Consider the following 19,523-nt stretch of genomic DNA (forward strand, 5'->3'; position numbering starts at 1 on the left):
GCACTATGTTGCTAGCACAGTACTACGGAAACAAGAAACAAAAGAAGAGTATCGCTAGCCTCTTCACCATAAGGCAAAAGAAAAGAGAATCATTACAGGATTTCTTATCCAGATTTAACGTGGAGGCCTCGAAAATAGCAGATTACCATCCTACGACTGCAATAGAAACGTTCAAGCTTGCAATGATTCAGGGAACCAAGTTCCATACCTCCCTAGTCAAATATTCCCCTTCGGATATGCAGACTCTCAATGATAGGGCATAGATCTACATCCAACTTGAGGAGAATGTAGTCCACTGAGCACAGCATACCACCCTAGTCACAGTGGAGAATAAGCCTCGGGATAAAGTTTCAAATCCAAAAAGTCAAAAAAGCCAGCATGCCTCAGCACCAGTCGCTCAGGTACCTGAAAAGAGGCAAAAGACAGAGGAAAGGTTCACATCGCTTCGTACCACTTTGGCTCGGCTATTCCAAGAAAACAAGGTGAGATATGCAGCCCCTAAGCTAATGAGGCAACCCTTGGAGAAAAGGGACAATAGTAAGCATTGCGCCTACCATAGGGATTACGGCCATACAACCAATGATTGTAGATCCCTTAGGCAGTAAGTGGAGAACATGATAACCAGGGGTGAGTTCGCAGACTACTTTACACCAAAGGAGTACGTGAAGCCTCGGGAGGTCAATCCTCAGAAAGTGGAAGGCAATTAAGTAAAGGTCATTCATGTGATACATGGGAGATCAGAAGATGACCAAGAATCTGAAGAAGTATATCGATCCAGACTGAGGGCAGCCCACAAGCTAAGGAAGTTATCCTCAGTAAGCACTATCACCTCGGGCAATATCAGTATTGGGTTCGGCAATAGAGATTTATTTAGAGTTTAACTTCCCCACGAGGATCCACTAGTCATCAGTCTTCTGGTGGCCAATTGTATGATCAAAAGGGTTTTGATAGACCCAGGTTGTAGTGCCAATATTATCACAAAGGCGGTCTTTGAGTAGTTGGAGATCCCATCATCATCAATTCGGCCTACCTCCAGTCCTTTGATGGGGTTCGATGGCACGAAGGTGGACCCCCTTAGGATGATTGATTTATCCGTCACTGCGGCAAAAAAGGACATTGAAGGAGAACTTTGTTCTAACAGAAATCCATCCTTCATATAATCTTATTATGGGAAGAGGTTAGATTCACCGAATGAATGGGGTTCCGTCTACCCTTCATTAGGTGATGCGATGCTTGTCTCCGAACGGTAATGAGTTTATTAATCTTTAGGGAGATCAAGTCGCTACCAAAGAATGCTATATGTTGACACAAAATGAAGCAAAGAAGATGGTCAAGCAGCCCTAACCAATTGCGACTCCCAAAAGTTTGTCCAAATAACAATTACAGAACCATCTGCCCAAGTATTTGAAAGCGGAGGATGAAGCTAAAGCTACAAAGCCTACCGAGGAATCCCTTGAGGCTGTTGAAGTTATCCTCGGCAACCCCCAGAAAATCACCTATATGGGCTCTTCCCCTACAGCCGAAGAGAAGGAAGCGTTAGTTACTATCATTCAATGGAATGCTGATGCGTTTGCCTGGGATCATTCAGACATGGTAGGAATCAATCCTTCAATCTGATGCCACAGCCTGAAGGTAGATCCGGTATTCAAGCCAGTTAAGCAAAGACCCAGAAGGTTTGCTCCTGAGCGTAATTGAATCATTGCTGAAGAAGTGAACAAACTCCTTCAAGCAAGCTTCATCCGAGAAGTACACTATCCACAATGGCTCTCGAACGTGGTGGTAGTTTAGAAGAAGAATGAAAAATGGAGAGTGTGTATAGATTTTACCAATCTTAATAAGGTTTGCCCTAAGGATAGCTTTCCGCTACCCAAGATAGACCAGATGGTCAACGCTACCACTAGTTATGAGAGACTCACATTCCTCGATGCGTATTTTGGGTATAACCAGATCCTTATGAATCTAGAGGATGAAGAGAAAACTTGCTTCATAATAAAGAAAGACACCTACTGTTACAGAGTGATGCCTTTCGGATTCAAGAATGCTGGGGCGACTTACCAACGTCTCGTTAACAAGATCTTTGATGAGATGTTAGGAAAGACGGTCGAGGCCTACATCGATGACATGGTGGTTAAAAGTGTGAAAAAGGAGGATCATCCCAAGCACCTCCAGGAAGTCTTTGACACTTTAAGAAAGTATAACATGAAGTTGAATCCTTCTAAGCGTTCCTTTATAGTCTCTACAGGGAAGTTACTCGGCCATATTGTCAACAAGAGAGGAATAGAGGTAAGCCCGGCTCAGGCTCAGGCCCTTATACAAAATTTGGAACCAAAAACTTACAGGGAAGTACAGGTTCTGACTGGCCGAATCACAACTCTCAGCCACTTCATCTCTCGGTTATCAGACAAGTGCAAACCATTCTTTGATGCAATAAGATCCAAGAACAAGGATATATGGGGACTGATAAGCGCTGAATACTGTATATTCAAGCGCCCTAAATTACATTAACAAAGTCCAGTTATTAATTATTTTATGTAGATTAACTCCATTTGCATGTTTTTATGCATTTTCAGGTTAAAGTGCAAAAAGGAAGCAAAAATGACGCCTTGTGGAATTTTGAACAAAAAGGATGCCACTTCTGAATTTCTGGCAGCAGTGATCCTGACTTTTGTCGCCATTTTCGACCTAGCAAACTCAAGAACTGGACTTCCATCATAACATGAAAGATTTAGATCTCTGAATCAGCTTTCTAAATCTTCAAGCGGTTCATCATTCAGAGTTCGGAGCAGAGAGTTATGATCTTCGTAACAGAGGTACGCAGAACTGCCTGGCAGCACTGAAGTACTGCCTTTCTCCCCATTTTCGACCAACCAGACTTGAGACTTGGGTCTTCATCAAAACATGAAGTTTTTAAAGCACTGAATCATCTCTCCAAATCTTCAAACAGATCATCATTCGGAGTTTGGGGCACAAAGTTATAGCAGTTTTACCAAAGTAGGTCAGCGCTGAGCAAGAAGAGCATGTTGCACATTGCACTAATTTAGAGTGCTCGAGACCACTTTTCGAGTGCTCGAAAATCAGGCAGATTGCACTCGGAAATGGCTCAATTTCAGCCACTTGCACATTGGTTTCCTCAATGCCATCTTCCTTCTTTATGAAGTGGTTGGAGGTGTTCCTTGGAGGAGAGAGAGGGTTTTGTTGGAGAATAAAAAGCTACCAAAGGCCACACACTTCCTATCCTACATTTTCTACAAGATTAGAGGAGAGAGAAGAGAGCAAGAAAGAGAGTTCTCCAAGCTTGAAGAAGGGAGCACGAAAATGGAGGAGGTCTTCAAGCTTCTTCTTCATTCTAAGGCTCCAATGGGTAACTAACTCTTCTTCTAGGGAGGTGATGAAGTCCCTCCCTTGTAAGCATGTTCTAGTGTAGATTTTATTTTGGGATTTCAATGTATAACCTATGGTCTTTTCATGGTCTAGAGCATTTTGCTTCTTGTAATGGATCTTCATGTATTTTAATGATTATTGTTGAATTGATTATCTATCTTAGATGGTTTATTCTTTTAATCATAGTGCTTGCACTCTCATGGTGACAATGGTAGTGAGATCATGGAATAGTTTTAATGGCATGAAGTTGGAGAAATTTGATAGTCCATTGCTTAGGTTCCCCCTTTGATGGTCTATTCTTGATTCCTAACTTTATGTGCTTTTATCATTCAATTAAGGGCTTGATAATCTTTGGCTTAGGGAGCATGTTGAAGACTACACCCTAGTTTATGTAGTTTAAGCATGTATTTCTTTGATGGATTATTCTTGTTTTTGATTCAATGAACCTCTTAAGGATATTATAGCAACCAAGGGTTGTTATGTATCATGACCATCGTTTATGTTGATTTCCCGAATTTAAATTTAGCCTAGCATGTGTATAGGGATGGAGACGGATTCACTTCCTTAGTTTTTCTTACTCGTATCTTATCTCACTTCAATTATTGCAAGTTTCTATTTCATGCACTTCACATATTCAATTTAGTGACAAACAAACAACTCCTTATTTCCCCTTCATTCTAAGAACGATTCTAGACATTTAGGTTGCCTTAGACTAGTGCAGTCCCAGTGGTTCGACTTACCCGACCAATAGCCCTATTTTACAATGATTCGTGCTATTGCGAAGGTTGATGTATGATTGACCAACCGATCAATTTTTGGCGCCGTTGCCGGGGACTTGCAAACGGTTTAGCAACCAAAGTTTAGGGTTAAATTTAGTTTGATTGTGCATATTGTGTCTTGTGAATATTCCTTGTGTGTTTTGATCATCTTTGTGTTGTAAGACTCTAGGGACTCGAAGCTCGCCGTGGGATTGCTAGCAAATTGTAAGTCTAGAGGACCCCAGGTAAGTCTCGTGACTTCTAGTTTCGAATTGTGAATATCTTACATGTGTTAATTTTAGAAGTAGTTAATTTAGTTGTGAAGCCCTTGTAGAGGCTATTATCTTGTTTAATTTCGTGTACAAGCATCGGTCCTTGTCGTGGCCATTTATTTTCTGTCTTGATAATTGAGGAGAAAGGGAACATCGTATGTGGAGTATTGATGATGAATTGTGTTGCTGAATATATGCTTTGTTGTTGATGTTTGGCCGTAGGTCACTCTCTCTACCCACACTTGACTCGCCTATTGATATAAATTCACTTGAAAGAACTCTTAGACGGAACCTTAGGGAACCCACTCTTACAAAGGATCTTGAAACTGAATTCAATACAATGGGGGATAACGTAGGAAATCCGGGGAATGAAAGGGCTGAAATTCCTAATGTAGAACCAATGACTCTTAGAGATCATTTCATTCCTACCACCTATGCTTCTCCTTCTTGTATAGTGATGCCAAACATCGATGCAGCTCAATATGAGATCAAGTCTAGTACCATTCAAATGCTTCCATCATTTCATGGCTTTGATAATGAAGATCCATATAAGCATCTTGATGAATTCCTTGAAATCTGTTCGACCATCCGGTTGAGAGGTTTTCCTGACAATGCACTTCATCTCCATCTTTTCCCATTCTCCCTAAAGGATAGGGCAAAATATTGGTTAAACTCCCTCGCTCCCAACTCTATTACTTCTTGGGCTCAATTGCAACAAGAATTTCTTAAGAAGTATTATCCGGTGAGTAAAACCAACCAAATGAGGCATTCCATTCTAAGTTTTTCTCAAGTTGATGGAGAACAACTCCACGAGACTTGGGAAAGGCTACAAGATCTTCTTCGAAAATGTCCTCATCATTTGATCCCAAAATGGCAATTAGTGCAAGCTTTCTATGCTGGCTTGACCGAAACCCATAGATTCATGGTTGATTCTTCTTGTGGTGGGATGTTCATGTCCAAGAATGCGGATGAGGCTTGGACCTTACTTGAGAATTTGAGTGAAAATTCACTTCAACACAATTCTCGTATGGCTCCGACCGCAACCACTCCAAACAACACCAACCCTTGTCAACCAAAGTCAATAAGGGAGGAATCATCTCAAGTGGATGCCATCGCTCATAAATTCTACCAATTGATGGCACCACATCTTCCTCCTTCATTGTCTCAAAATTCGGCAAGTTCAGTTTGTGCTTCATGTTCTAGTCCATTCCATCTCTCGGAAGATTGCCCCACACTGGAGCAATTTCCCAACCCCAACCAAGAGCAAGCTAATGCCATGTTCTCGCGGCCCGGGAACAATCCATATTCCAACACCTACAATCCGGGTTGGCGAGATCATCCGAATATCTCGTGGCGGTAACAAGCCCCACAAAATTCCCAATTCCAAAACCAAGGGCGGCAAAATCAGCCCTCTTCTCAATATCAAGGTAGACCTTTCCAAGCCTCTTCAAGCTACCGTCCTCCTTACAATCCAAATGTGTCCAATCAACCTCCTGTGTGTCCAACTGACGAGATAGTAGCTGCAAACAAGCAAATGATGGAATCATTAAATAAGCAAATAATGGATGCCAACAAGCAACTCTTGACATCCTTGCAGCCTACTCTCCAAATAGTTCACTCTCATACCCAATCCATAGCTAATCTCAAAAATCAAGTGGGCCAAATAGCTAACTCGGTGAATCAATTGCTTCAAAAGGACAAGGGCAAGCTTCCCTCTCAACCTTTTGAAAATCCTAGAGGAATGCATATGATTGACGAAACCCCTCCTCCGAGTGGGCCAACTCATGAACAAGTTCAAGCTATCACCACACTTCGGAGTGGTAGAGTGGTTGACAACAAGGTCGATGGAGACAAAAGTGAGGAAGTTTCTCTTTTGAAAAATCCAAATTCAAGCTCTTCTAATCCAAATTCTTGTCCAAATACCATTCACGGAAATCCCACACATGTCACCCCAAATGTGGAAGCTACTTATGAGCCAAAAGCTCCGTTTCCTCAACGTCTTCAAGAGTCGACACATTTTGGGAATAAGAATTGTAAAATTCAAGACATGTGGGAAGTTTTCAAGCAAGTGAAGATTAACTTGCCCCTCTTGGATGCTATCAAGCAAATCCCTCCCTATGCAAAATTTCTCAAAGATTTGTGCACTCAAAAGCACACTTCTAAAAATCATTTGCCAAAAAAGGTGAGGTTGACTGAAAATGTTAGTGCTATCATTCAGCACAGCACTCCTCCGAAGTATAAGGATCCGGGTGCCCCCACAATCTCTTGCGTCATTGGTGACAGCAAAATCGAGAGGGCCCTCCTTGACTTAGGAGCTAGTGTGAATTTAATTCCATATTCAGTCTACCTACAACTTGGTTTGGGAGATCTTAAGCCGACTTCCGTGGTTTTGCAACTTGCCGATAGATCGGTCAAGCATCCACGAGGTATTCTCGAGGACGTTATCATCAAAGTGGACAAATTCTACTTCCCGGTAGATTTTGTGGTTCTTGATACGGAACCGGTCCATGACCCAAAAAAGTACATTCCCGTGATCCTTGGTAGGCCATTTTTAGCCACGGCTAATGCATCAATTAATTGCCGAACCGGGGTGATGGACATTGCTTTTGGAAACATGCAAGTCAAACTCCACATCTTTCATGCAACTCAACATCCCTCCAATGAGGATGATTGTTTTCTTGTGGATGTCATTGATGAAGTGGTCGAAGAATCTCTCCCCTTCATTCTAAGCAAAGATCCTCTTGAAACTTGCATGTCCCATTTTGACTTCTCAAACTTTGATGTTGATCAAGCCATTCAAGAAGTCAATTCCTTGCTTGATATTAGTGCTATCATGGATGTACCTCCTTGGAAAATTCCAAAAGAACCACTTCCCCAACTTTCCACCACTCCTCCGGTCCCATCATTGTTATCCCCGCCATAACTTGAGCTTATGCCGCTCCCGGCCCATCTCAAGTATGTGTTCCTTGGTCCAAAGCAAACCCTTCCGGTCATTATTGCCTCGGACCTTCAAAAAGACCAAGAGACCAACCTTTTAGCGGTGCTCCAAGAGCATAAAGAAGCTATTGGTTGGACAGTGGCAGATTTGAAAGGAATTGACCCTTCCATTTATATGCACCGCATTCATATGGAGGATGACGCAAAGCCTACTAGAGAGGTCCAGCGCCGGTTAAATCCAAATATGAAGGAAGTGGTCATGAAAGAGGTGATCAAATTGCTAGATGCGGGAATCATCTATCCTATCTCTGATAGCAAGTGGGTGAGCCCCACACAAGTTGTCCCTAAGAAATCCGGGCTCACCGTTGTTGAAAATTCAGCGGGTGAGCTCGTGCCACAACGAACCACCACCGGGTGGCGTGTGTGCATTGACTATCGGAAACTCAATTCATCAACTAGGAAGGATCATTTCCCACTCCCATTTATTGATCAAATCCTAGAAAGGTTAGCCGGCTAAAGCTTCTATTATTTTCTTGATGGTTATTCCGGCTATAACCAAGTGGCAATCGCCCCCCAAGATCAAGAGAAAACAACATTCACATGCCCCTTTGGTACTTTTGCCTATCGACGCATGCCTTTTGGTCTATGCAATGCACCGGCAACGTTCCAAAGGTGCATGATGTCCATATTCTCCGATATGGTTGAAAGGTTCTTGGAAGTTTTCATGGACGATTTTTCCGTATTTGGCTCCTCCTTTGACTCGTGTCTCAAAAATTTATCTCTTGTGCTCCAAAGATGCAAAGAGAGCTCATTCTAAGTTGGGAGAAAAGCCACTTCATGGTCCAAGAAGGCATTGTTTTAGGACATGTCATTTCCAAGCGGGGAATCGAGGTAGACAAGGCAAAAGTTGAGTTAATCTCTAATCTTCCTCCTCCGCATTCCGTTCGTCAAATCCGTTCTTTTCTTGGCCATGCCGGATTCTATCGTCGCTTCATCAAAGATTTTAGCAAAATCTCACGGCCCTTGTGTAATCTCTTAGCCAAGGATGTTCCGTTCAATTTTGATGACGCTTGCATGGAAGCTTTCATCAAACTTCGCATTCTCCTCTCCTCCGCCCCAATCATGAAACCCCCTAATTGGTCTCTTCCCTTTGAGATCGTGTGTGATGCATCCGACTATGCATTAGGGGCGGTTTTGGGCCAACGTGTGGATAAACTTCCGCATGTCATTTATTATGCTAGCAAAACTCTCTGCGATGCCCAATTGAACTACACCACCACTAAAAAAGAATTGCTAGCTGTGGTGTACGCCTTGGATAAATTTCGCTCTTATCTTCTTGGCTCCAAGGTCATCGTCTTTTCAGATCATGCCGCTCTTAGGCATTTGTTAGCGAAAAAAGAGACAAAACCCCGTTTAATTCGATGGATCCTCTTACTTCAAGAGTTTAACATTGACATCCGGGACAAAAAAGGGACCGACAATGTTGTCGCCGATCATCTCTCTCGCTTACTTATTGGGAAATCTTCAGAATTCGCAGCCATCCGTGATTCCTTTCCGGATGAGCAACTTCTTCAAGTTTCACATTCTACTCTTCCATGGTTTGCGGATATTGTCAATTATCTTGCGGTTGGCAAAATTCCAGCCCATTGGTCCAAACAAGAGAGGGACCGGTTTTTCTCCCAAGTCAAGCATTTCTTTTGGGAAGATCCGGAACTATTCAAGTATTGCCCGGACCAAATCATTCGGCGATGTATTCCTGAAACCGAGGCCACAAGCATTTTAAAATTTTGCCATACTCTTGCTTGTGGAGGCCATTTCAGTGCCAAAAAGACCGCTAACAAAGTCCTTCAAAGCGGATTCTTTTGGCCTACCTTGTTCCGGGATGCATACAATTTTTGCAAATCGTGTGAACGATGTCAAAAACTTGGATCCATGTCCCGAAGAGACATGATGCCCCTCACCAACATTTTAATTGTTGAAATTTTTGATGTGTGGGGGATTGACTTCATGGGACCATTTCCATCTTCTTATGGCTATGAGTACATCCTTGTAGCGGTGGATTATGTGTCTAAATGGGTTGAAGCCGAGGCTACCAAAACCGATGATCATAAAGTCGTGATCCATTTCATTCAGTCTCACATCTTTAGTCGTTTTGGTACGCCCCGAGCAATCATTAGTGATGGCGGATCTCATTTCCGAAATCGTTATCTAAAATCCGTCCTTGCTAAGTATTCCATCATTCATAAGGTTGCTACACCTTACCACCCTCAAACGAGTAGTCAAGTAGAGATTTCTAACCGGGAGATTAAGCACATTTTGGAAAAAACGGTTAGACCGGACCGCAAAGATTGGTCAGTAAGGCTAAACGATGCACTTTGGGCTTACCAGACAGCTTATAAGACACCCATTGGCATGTCACCATATCGACTTGTCTTTGGCAAAGCATGTCATCTCCCGATAGAATTAGAGCACCGTGCTTATTGGGCCTTAAAAAGGTTCAATTTTGATCTCAAACAAGCTGGCTCTAATCATGCGTTGCAATTAAATAAACTTGAGGAATTGCGTAATGACACGTATGAAAGCGCAAAAATTTACAAGGCACAGACTAAAGCTTTTCATGACAAACACATCGTCAAGAAGTCTTTCGCCCCGGGACAAAAGGTCTGGCTTTTCAATTCCCGCTTGAAACTCTTTCTCGGTAAACTCCGGTCAAGATGGGATGGTCCATACATTGTCACTACCGTCTTTCCTCATGGAGCAATCGAACTTCATGATCATGCAAGTGGATCACTCTTTAAGGTAAATGGCCAACGGCTTAAGCCTTGCATTGACGGCACAATCCTAACCCGAAAAGTTGAGGAAGTCCTCTTGACGGATCCAATTTATGAGGATTAGTGCCTGCTCTAGCTTTGTCTAGCTATCGACATTAAATTTAGCAACTCAAGGGAAGAAATTCTTTTAATTTCCAAGCTTCCTTCTCTTTGCAATTGCTCGTGCCTTGCAAATTTTCTGGGAAACGGTGTAGAAATGCCAAAATTTAACTTTCTCTGGAACTATCTTAAGTTGTGTTCCACATTTTTAGACTGGCTTCTCAGACGTTCTTCATTCTTGTTTTCATTCCCGGAAGTTTTTGGCTCTCTCAGGCAATTTTCTCGGACTTTTAACATGGCTCTCACATGCATAGCCTCTTATCTTCAATGCATTGTTGGATCATGGTTTCTCAAAATCATCCATGCATTTGAGAGAAGTCAAAAAGTTTTCCAACTTTTTCTCAAAATCATCCATGCATTGGATTGGAATAATGTGCCAAGTTTCAAATTTTCCATGCATGGCTTGAATTTAGGACTGACATGCAAAATTTTCAAAAATTCTCTATGCTTGAAATATTCATTTTTGAGAATTCCATCCATTTTGCATCATGTTGCAATGTATCAAGGCTTGGAAAGTTTTCCATTGATCTATATAAATAAAAAAAAAAAAAAATTAAATATATATATATATATATATAAATCAATAAATAAATAAATAATCATTAATCACCCCTTTATATATATACATATTTTTATCATACTCATAATCATAATGCATGCAGCTTTGATGCCAACATGATGCACAGTTTATTCATGCATGCAAAGGAACTCGCATTGTATTAAGTTCAGGTTCCAGAACTTGCATTGCATGACATGGTCAAGAAATGTTAGAGTTCAGGTTCACATGTTGCATTAAAGCACCATTGCATTGCATTCATGCATTTTTTTAATCCTCATGCAAGCTTTGAGTGCCCCAGTTTTCCTCCCAAGCTTCATTCATCTAAACTCCTCCTCCCCCACACTCAAGCCACTTCATGCAACAGCTTGATTGCTCTTCAAATGCCCTCATAAACTTTGCACTCACATGCACTCATCAGTGGAGCTCACTGTCCAGGCTTCGAGCCCTCGAAGTTGAGCTTCGAGTGCTCGAAATTCTCTCACCCACAGACCCCAACTCTCTGCCTTACTTTCGAGCAATCCCAACCCCCTTCCGAGTGCCCAAGTTTCTTAACCCAACTCACTGCCCAAATTTCGAGCACTCGAAGCCAAGCTTCGAGTGCTCGACCTCTATCAACAAACCACCCCCCAACCCATGCAGACCAACTTCCACAAACCACCAACCTGCATCCATCTTACAACCTCTCTCGGCTGCCTTCAATTCGAGTGCTTGCAGGCTCAGTTCGAGCACTCGAAATCAATCAACCCACAACCCTGCATGCATGCATGCCCCTCAACCAGCCACCCTCCAATCACCTCACCAACTCCACCTCAACCCCACCTCCCCATCCCGACATCATCTCTCTCCACACCACCAAACACACACCTCTCGGCCTTCCCCAACCCAACCCTCATCACCCTGCATGCCACCACATATCCAATGCCATGCATGAACAACCTTCCAACCCTCAACCCCCACTTCACACACCACCCACTCCCATGCACAACCCCACCCCCACGCTCATCAACCAAACCAACCCAACAACCCACCTCCATCTCCTCTCAACCCACATCCATGCATGCCCATGCATGCACGACCACCCAACACCATCCCAACCCCATGCACACCCCAACACAAGCAACCCACCCTCATAACCATCTCTCTTCTCAGCCTCCACCAAACCACTCCATCTCACTCTCAACTTCAACCTCACCCCCACCCATGCATTGCAACCTACCTCTCTCTCTCATCAAACCCCACCATGAAGCCAGCCACCTCACCACCATCATCAAACCCTGCAACCCTCATGCATCCATACTCCATGCTTGCCCCCAACAACCAACCAACCCCCACTTCACACACCACCACCTCTCATGCCACAGCAAACCTCACTGCTAAGACTTCGAGCACTCGAAGTCCCATTTCGAGTGCTCGAAGTGTAGAGCACCATGCCCCATCCTCAGCCGAGGCCACTGCCCCAATTTCGAGCACTCGAAAACACCCTTCGAGTGCTCGAACCAAGCTTCCCTCTCTCTTTTAAAACCACACAACTTCTCTCTCTCGACCCAAGCTCCCTCCTCTCCTTTTAACCCCCAGCCCTCCTTTATTTCCCCCACACCAACTCACCCAAACCTCACCTCTCTCTCTCTCTAAACCCTCACCACCTCCATCAACCATCACCACATTTCCTCTCTCATCCATACTCTCTCCAAACCCCTTCACCCCCACCTCTCCTCACCTCCCCCCACAACCACCACCTTTCTCTCCCCCATGCACTTCACCCTACTCACCCACCTATCCCTCATCCACAAACACCAACCCATCATCTCCCCTCCCTCTTCCTACCATTCTTCTTACTCTAGGATAGAGTGTAATTCAGGTCAGTCTCTTCTTCCTTTGTTTTTCATGCCTTTGTTCATTCATTATGATTTTACAAGGAGGATGGGCTTGCAATGTTGGTGTTTTGTTGTGTTGATGGTTTGTTGATACTAGCTCTATGCTAGAGCTTCGTTGCTTGTAAAATTTTTTTGGGTTTGCTCCTCCATCCCACTCCCTTTCACCTTCTCCTTTTTGTGGTGCACGCCAGGTGCTCGCTGAAAGTCCTCAACCAAGTCCACCTCTCTAAATGTCTCGTGCCGGTCCTTCTCGACCTCCTAGACCTTTTTCGGGTGCCCGTGCTGTCACTCGTGAGCGACCACGTGATCCTTGGGATCGCAAACAACTCAACTACGAACTCTCATTTCCGCTCATGGATGCCTTTGACATTCTACCCACAACTTCGTGGGCTGTAGCCAAATTGACTAACCGGCGTCTGCAGCACATTTGCGCACCCCTTGCCAGGGTTGCCTACCCCCGTGTAGTGCGCCTCTTCTACCAGAATCTCCAATGCCCTGAAGAGCCACCCATTTCTCTCACTACATCCATTGATGGCACCACCTATGCTTTCACTATGACTGACATCATTCAGGTTTCTGGTTGCCCCATTGAGTGCCCCGATGACATTGTCAATCGTGAAAATCTCCCTTTATATGAGGAGCCGGATACATTAACTGTGAAGCAGATTGCCGCTGCCCTTTGCCCTGTTGACGATCCTACCAGGCCCCGGTCTTTTATCCGCAAAACCAATCTTCCGGAACGCCTGTGGTTCATTAACACTATCTTCAAGCACAATGTCTACCCTTTGGTGCATAGCACCGAGCGTCGGGGCCTCCTTTTGCAAACCTTATATGCCATGGACCATGGCCAATGGTTCTCCATCCCAGAGCTCATTTGGACCAAATTTATGAAGTTTTGGCATGATGCTCATAATGCACGGGTTCCGCGAGTTGAAAATCGGAAATTGCCTTTGCCGTTTTTCATCACTCGGCTCCTTCAGCACAAGGGTTTCATTGTTCCTCCCCATGAACCAAAAGGCGAAAAGATTAAAATTTTTACCCAGCGCCGGTGGATCAATGTTCTTAGCCATTCTAGTACCCCTCAGCCTGCTGCCCCCCTGTTCATCCACGCTCCACCTCCTCCTCCTTCTGAGGATGCTTCCACCGCCGCAGCCGCTGCAAGGGTAGAGCCTCCGGTCGACTCTCACCAGGACCAGGCTTTCATCCGGGCTAGCTTTGCCGGTATTCATGAGCGACTAGATCGTTTTGAGAATTCTTTGTCCGCGTACACTCGGACTCTGTGTGAGACTTCTTCACGTGCTGAAGAAGATCATCGTCTTGCTGCTGAAGACCGCCGTGTCGCCACTGAGGAACGTCGTTTGGCCTCCTCTGAACGGCGTAAGACTCAATCTCTCCTCCATTCCATCCTCGCCCGTTTACCCTCTGGACCGTAGCTTGTTGCGAGTGTTGGACCTTATCTTTTTGTTTCATATGTACCTATTTCTCTTGTATCTTTTGTTTTCCTTTTGACCTGTCAGAATTTGCTATGTATAGGTTGCTCTAGTAGACATGATCCCTGTACAGCTCTTTTTTTTTGTAATCATGTAAACTCTTTTTGCAATGTAAATTCTTTCTGTTCTGTTAACTTTCGGTACATTCTTTTTCTGTATTTATGCTTGTGCTATTAATGCTGTTTGTGGTTGTTTCTTTTTGTTCTTCATGTTGCTCTCCAGGTTGCGCAGTCCAATTCAAGTTTGGGGGTTTTTGTCTCAAGATGCCGTTTCTTCCCCCTGGGTATTGTCGTTCCTTTTTATACTCGTTGTCTTTTTTTTTTTTTTTTTTTGTCTCTAACTTACATCCATGTCCCACATTGAGGACACTGTGTAGTTTAAGTTTGGGGGTGCATCAAAGCATTCTTGGCATAGTTTCGGTATCATATTTTTGTTAAGCAATGATAGTGTAACTTGGAACTTGTCAGAGACAAAGCATATGTTTAATACCTTGTGTATAAAAGCAATTGAGAAATTTTTGAAAATAAAGAAATTTGAATTTGATGTGATCATGCAAATACAATGTAGTCTGTATAAATGCCTCAATTAGATTCTTGCTGGATTTACACTCTTATAAGCTTCACAATGCACAGATGCACATTGGAAACTTAACTGTGAGGCATGCAACTTGATTGACCTTGACCTTGGCCTAGTTAATCTGATTTGATGAACCTGATAGATGAATACCTTTGGCATGTATCTAATGAAAAAAAAAAAAAAAATGACTAGTTGACGTTCGTAGCCTTTCCAACTCGAGCTATTAAGCCCTAGGAGTGTCTCTACACTTAGCACCCTAAAGCCGTCTGGTTTGGGAGTTGTTGGCCTAACGCTTGCTACAAGGGTTGGTTAGAAAGCTTAAGGGACTTAAACATTGCACGGTCAATCAAAAAAAATTGTAATAAACATGGTTCGTTGGAGTTCGTAGCCTTTCCAACTTGAGCTATTAAGCCCTAGGAGTGTCTCTACACTTAACACCCTAAAGCCATCTGGTTTGGGAGCTGTTGGCCTAACGCTTGCTACAAGGGTTGGTTAGAAAGCTTAAGGGACTTCAGCATTGCACAACCATCTTATGTTTCACTTCTGAGTTACAATAAATTGTCAACAAGCAACAAAAGTTGTCTTGTAAATAAAATCATGCCTTAGGGACCTCATTTAAAGGGGAATTCAATGATTTGAAAACTTGTGCTTTGGAATTGGAAAAGAAAGTAAAAGCCGCATGTTGAGAATCCAATTCACTTTCACTGGAGTTTGAGTTATTTCCATTTAAGAGATGACAATTGAATTATTTATATGGACTATGATGTTGATGCATGCATGTTGAAATGTTTTTTCCCAATTTTTGTATCAATGCTTCATATATTCAAGGTAGTCGTCCCAATGATCCCGTCTCCAGCTCCTTATCTGTTTCAAGTTGTATTTGAGCTATGTTTATGTTTATCTTTGCCATGGTGAATATTTTTGTAATTGTATTCCCATGTTTTCATTCCATTGAGCTTTGCATTTTGGTTTTGCTAAGGGACTAGCAAAATGTAAGTTTGGGGGTGTGATAAGCGCTGAATACTGTATATTCAAGCGCCCTAAATTACATTAACAAAGTCCAGTTATTAATTATTTTTTGTAGATTAACTCCATTTGCATGTTTTTATGCATTTTCAGGTTAAAGTGCAAAAAGGAAGCAAAAATGATGCCTTGTGGAATTTTGAACAAAAAGGATGCCATTTCTGAATTTCTGGCAGCAGTGATCCTAACTTTTGTCGCCATTTTCGACCTAGTAAACTCAAGAACTGGACTTCCATCATAACATGAAAGATTTAGATCTCTGAATCAGCTTTCCAAATCTTCAAGCGGTTCATCATTCGGAGTTCGGAGCAGAGAGTTATGATCTTCGTAACAGAGGTGCACAGAACTGCCTGGCAGCACTGAAGTACTGCCTTTCTCCCCATTTTCGACCAACCAGACTTGAGAATTGGGTCTTCATCAAAACATGAAGTTTTTAAATCACTGAATCAGCTCTCCAAAGCTTCAAACATATCATCATTCGGAGTTCAGGGTACAAAGTTATAGCAGTTTTACCAAAGTAGGTCAGCGCTGAGCAAGAAGAGCATGTTGCACATTGCACTAATTTAGAGTGCTCGAGACCACTTTTCGAGTGCTCGAAAATCAGGCAGATTGCACTCAGAAATGGCTCAATTTTAGCCACTTGCACATTGGTTTCCTCAATGCCATCTTCCTTCTTTATGAAGTGGTTGGAGGTGTTCCTTGGAGGAGAGAGAGGGTTTTGTTGGAGAATAAAAAGCTACCAAAGGCCACACACTTCCTATCCCACATTTTCTACAAGATTAGAGGAGAGAGAATAGAGCAAGAAAGAGAGTTCTCCAAGCTTGAAGAAGGGAGCACGAAAATGGAGGAGGTCTTCAAGCTTCTTCTTCATTCTAAGGCTCCAATGGGTAACTAACTCTTCTTCTAGGGAGGTGATGAAGTCCCTCCCTTGTAAGCATGTTCTAGTGTAGATTTTATTTTGGGATTTCAATGTATAACCTATGGTCTTTTCATGGTCTAGAGCATTTTGCTTCTTGTAATGGATCTTCATGTATTTTAATGATTATTGTTGAATTAATTATCTATCTTAGATGGTTTATTCTTTTAATCATAGTGCTTGCACTCTCATGGTGACAATGGTAGTGAGATCATGGAATAGTTTTAATGGCATGAAGTTGGAGAAATTTGATAGTCCATTGCTTAGGTTCCCCCTTTGATGGTCTATTCTTGATTCCTAACTTTATGTGCTTTTATCATTCAATTAAGGGCTTGATAATCTTTGGCTTAGGGAGCATGTTGAAGACTGCACCCTAGTTTATGTAGTTTAAGCATGTATTTCTTTGATGGATTATTCTTGTTTTTGATTCAATGAACCTCTTAAGGATATTATAGCAACCAAGGGTTGTTATGTATCATGACCATCGTTTATGTTGATTTCCCGAATTTAAATTTAGCCTAGCATGTGTATAGGGATGGAGACGGATTCACTTCCTTAGTTTTTCTTACTCGTATCTTATCTCGCTTCAATTATTGCAAGTTTCTATTTCATGCACTTCACATATTCAATTTAGTGACAAACAAACAACTCCTTATTTCCCCTTCATCATTCTAAGAACGATTCTAGACATTTAGGTTGCCTTAGACTAGCACAGTCCCAGTGGTTCGACTTACCCGACCAATAGCACTATTTTACAATGATTCGTGCTATTGCGAAGGTTGATGTATGATTGACCAACCGATCAGGGACCTCAACAGCAAGTGGCTCTCAATCAATTGAAGTGCTACACAGCTGAACCTTTATTTCTGTCTACTCCAAAGCCTGGTGAGACTCTCATTATGTACTTAGCAATCTCCAGCATAGCCACAAGTGCCGTACTGATCAGAGAAGAAGGGAAGAATCAGCATCCGGTCTTCTATGCTAGTAAGACAATGACAGATGCTAAGACATTGTACAGCAAAATAGAGAAGATCATACTAGCATTGGTATATGCAAAGAGAAAGCTTCGACACTATTTTGAGTCACATAGCATCGTAGTTCTAACAAACTATCCTATGCGAGTTATTCTTTCTAAGCCAGACTTGTCCGGAAGAATAACTAAGTAGGCAATTGAACTCAGTTCCTTTGATATATCTTATAAGCCAAAGGTATCACACAAAGGATAGGCATTGGCTGACTTCCTCCTTGAGTATGAAAATAAGCCCGAAGAGCCAGACCCTCCTGAACCACAATGGGAGCTTTAGGTAGACGGCTCCTCGAACCTAACTAGTGCAGGGGCTGGAGTCGTCATCATAACCTCTAAAGGCACCAAGCTGCAGCAATCAATCTGTCTAACTTTTCTTGCTACTAACAACGAAGCCGAGTATAAGGCCTTGCTCGCTGGGCTTCGGTTGGCAAACCAGCTCCAGGTAAGGTGTCTAAAGGTTTTTAGTGACTCCCAACTTATTATGAATTAGGTGACAGACAAATATCAGCCCAAAGAAAAAAGAATGAAAGCATACAAAGAGGTTGTGGAGAGTGCTACATGAGGATTCGATCAAATCAAATTCCACCAAGTACCTCGTGATGAGAATTCTGAAGCAGATCAGTTGGCTGCCGCAGCATCTTCTTCAGACGAAGATTTGGTTTGGATAATATCAATTGACATCTTGGACGAACCTAACATAAACCCTCGGCAGGAGGTAATGGTGATCCCAGATATTCCACGAGAACTATGCTGGATGGATCAACTGGAAGCTTACCTCAAGCATGGAACTCTTCCGAACCAAAAAGCCAAGGCACGAAAACTCAGGCTCACCACAGTCAAATATTCTATCATCAATAATCAATTGTTTCGGAAGTCATTCTTAGGTCCCTACCTGAAGTGTTTAAGCCCCACTGAAACCCTCGTGATTCTGAAGCAGATTCATGACAGGGATTATGGCAACCACTCCGGCGGCAGATCCTTAGCACATAAGGTCCTAACCCAAGGTTATTTCTAACCATATCTGGCTCGAAATGCTGAAGAGTATGCCAGGAGATGCGATAAATATCAGCGACATGGTCCAATAAAACATCAGCCTGCTAAAGATTTGCACGCAATAGCAAACCCATGGCCATTCGCACAATGGGGGATTGATATGGTCAGGCCTTTACCCAAAACTGTGGAGCAAAAGGAATACGTGTTGTTAGCCATGGATTACTTCACAAAATGGGTGGAGGAAGAGGCTTATTCATGTGTGACCCATGAGCAAGTAAAAAGTTTTCTGTGGAACAACATAATCTACCGATTTAGAGTGCCGAAGGTTATCATGATGGATAATGGTCCCAACTTGGACAACAAAAGCACAAGAAAATTCTTCGCCGAGCATGAGATCAGGCAGAATTTGGCCATAGTTAGCCATCCGCAAGGAATGGGTAGGCTGAAATAACTAACCGAACCATTTTTAGCTGCCTGAAGAAAAAACTGAAGAAGCTCAAATCAAAGTGGTATGAGAATCTACCTCAAGTACTTTGGGCATATCGAACCACCCCATGAAGGCCGATGGGGGAAAGCCTCTTTGCCATGGTTTATGGGTCTGAAGTTGTAATCCCCACGGAGTTAGCAGTGCCTAAGCTTCGGACACATGTATTGCTCGAAAGAAATAATGATCAACAACTCGAGAATAGCCTCTACCTCTTAGAAAAAAAGAGGGAGGCTGCAGCAATTAGGCTCGTTTCATACCAACAACAGTTGCGTAACAGTTATAACCAGTGAGTCAGGTTCA

The 19,523-nt window shown here is 42.9% G+C and overlaps 1 protein-coding gene across 1 annotated transcript; it reads left to right on the plus strand.

Moving 5' to 3' along the window:
• The first annotated feature begins 1,881 nt into the window (after positions 1 to 1,881).
• LOC132277396 (uncharacterized) lies at positions 1,882 to 19,187 on the plus strand. The gene is made up of 6 exons (XM_059779257.1): positions 1,882 to 2,283; positions 17,523 to 17,762; positions 18,021 to 18,185; positions 18,234 to 18,294; positions 18,361 to 18,734; positions 18,837 to 19,187. The coding sequence occupies exons 1-6, from the start codon at positions 1,882 to 1,884 to the stop codon at positions 19,185 to 19,187; spliced, it is 1,593 nt and encodes a 530-aa protein (XP_059635240.1).
• Positions 19,188 to 19,523: the final 336 nt, after the last annotated feature.

Source organism: Cornus florida, unplaced genomic scaffold, assembly GCF_030987335.1.
Source record: "Cornus florida cultivar Cherokee Brave unplaced genomic scaffold, ASM3098733v1 CherokeeBrave_3.0.0_Hap2_Chr10, whole genome shotgun sequence".
Classification (NCBI taxonomy): Eukaryota; Viridiplantae; Streptophyta; class Magnoliopsida; order Cornales; family Cornaceae; genus Cornus; species Cornus florida.

What these genes read in the sequence shown, in the direction of transcription:
- LOC132277396 (XM_059779257.1), top strand. Translation starts at nt 1,882, where the DNA reads ATGGTCAACGCTACCACTAGTTATGAGAGACTCACATTCCTCGATGCG. An exon ending in TCAACAAGAGAGGAATAGAG is followed by an intron (nt 2,284 to 17,522) that starts GTAAGCCCGGCT and finishes CCAACCGATCAG; the next exon opens with GGACCTCAACAGCAAGTGGC. An exon ending in ATACAAAGAGGTTGTGGAGA is followed by an intron (nt 18,295 to 18,360) that starts GTGCTACATGAG and finishes ATTCTGAAGCAG; the next exon opens with ATCAGTTGGCTGCCGCAGCA.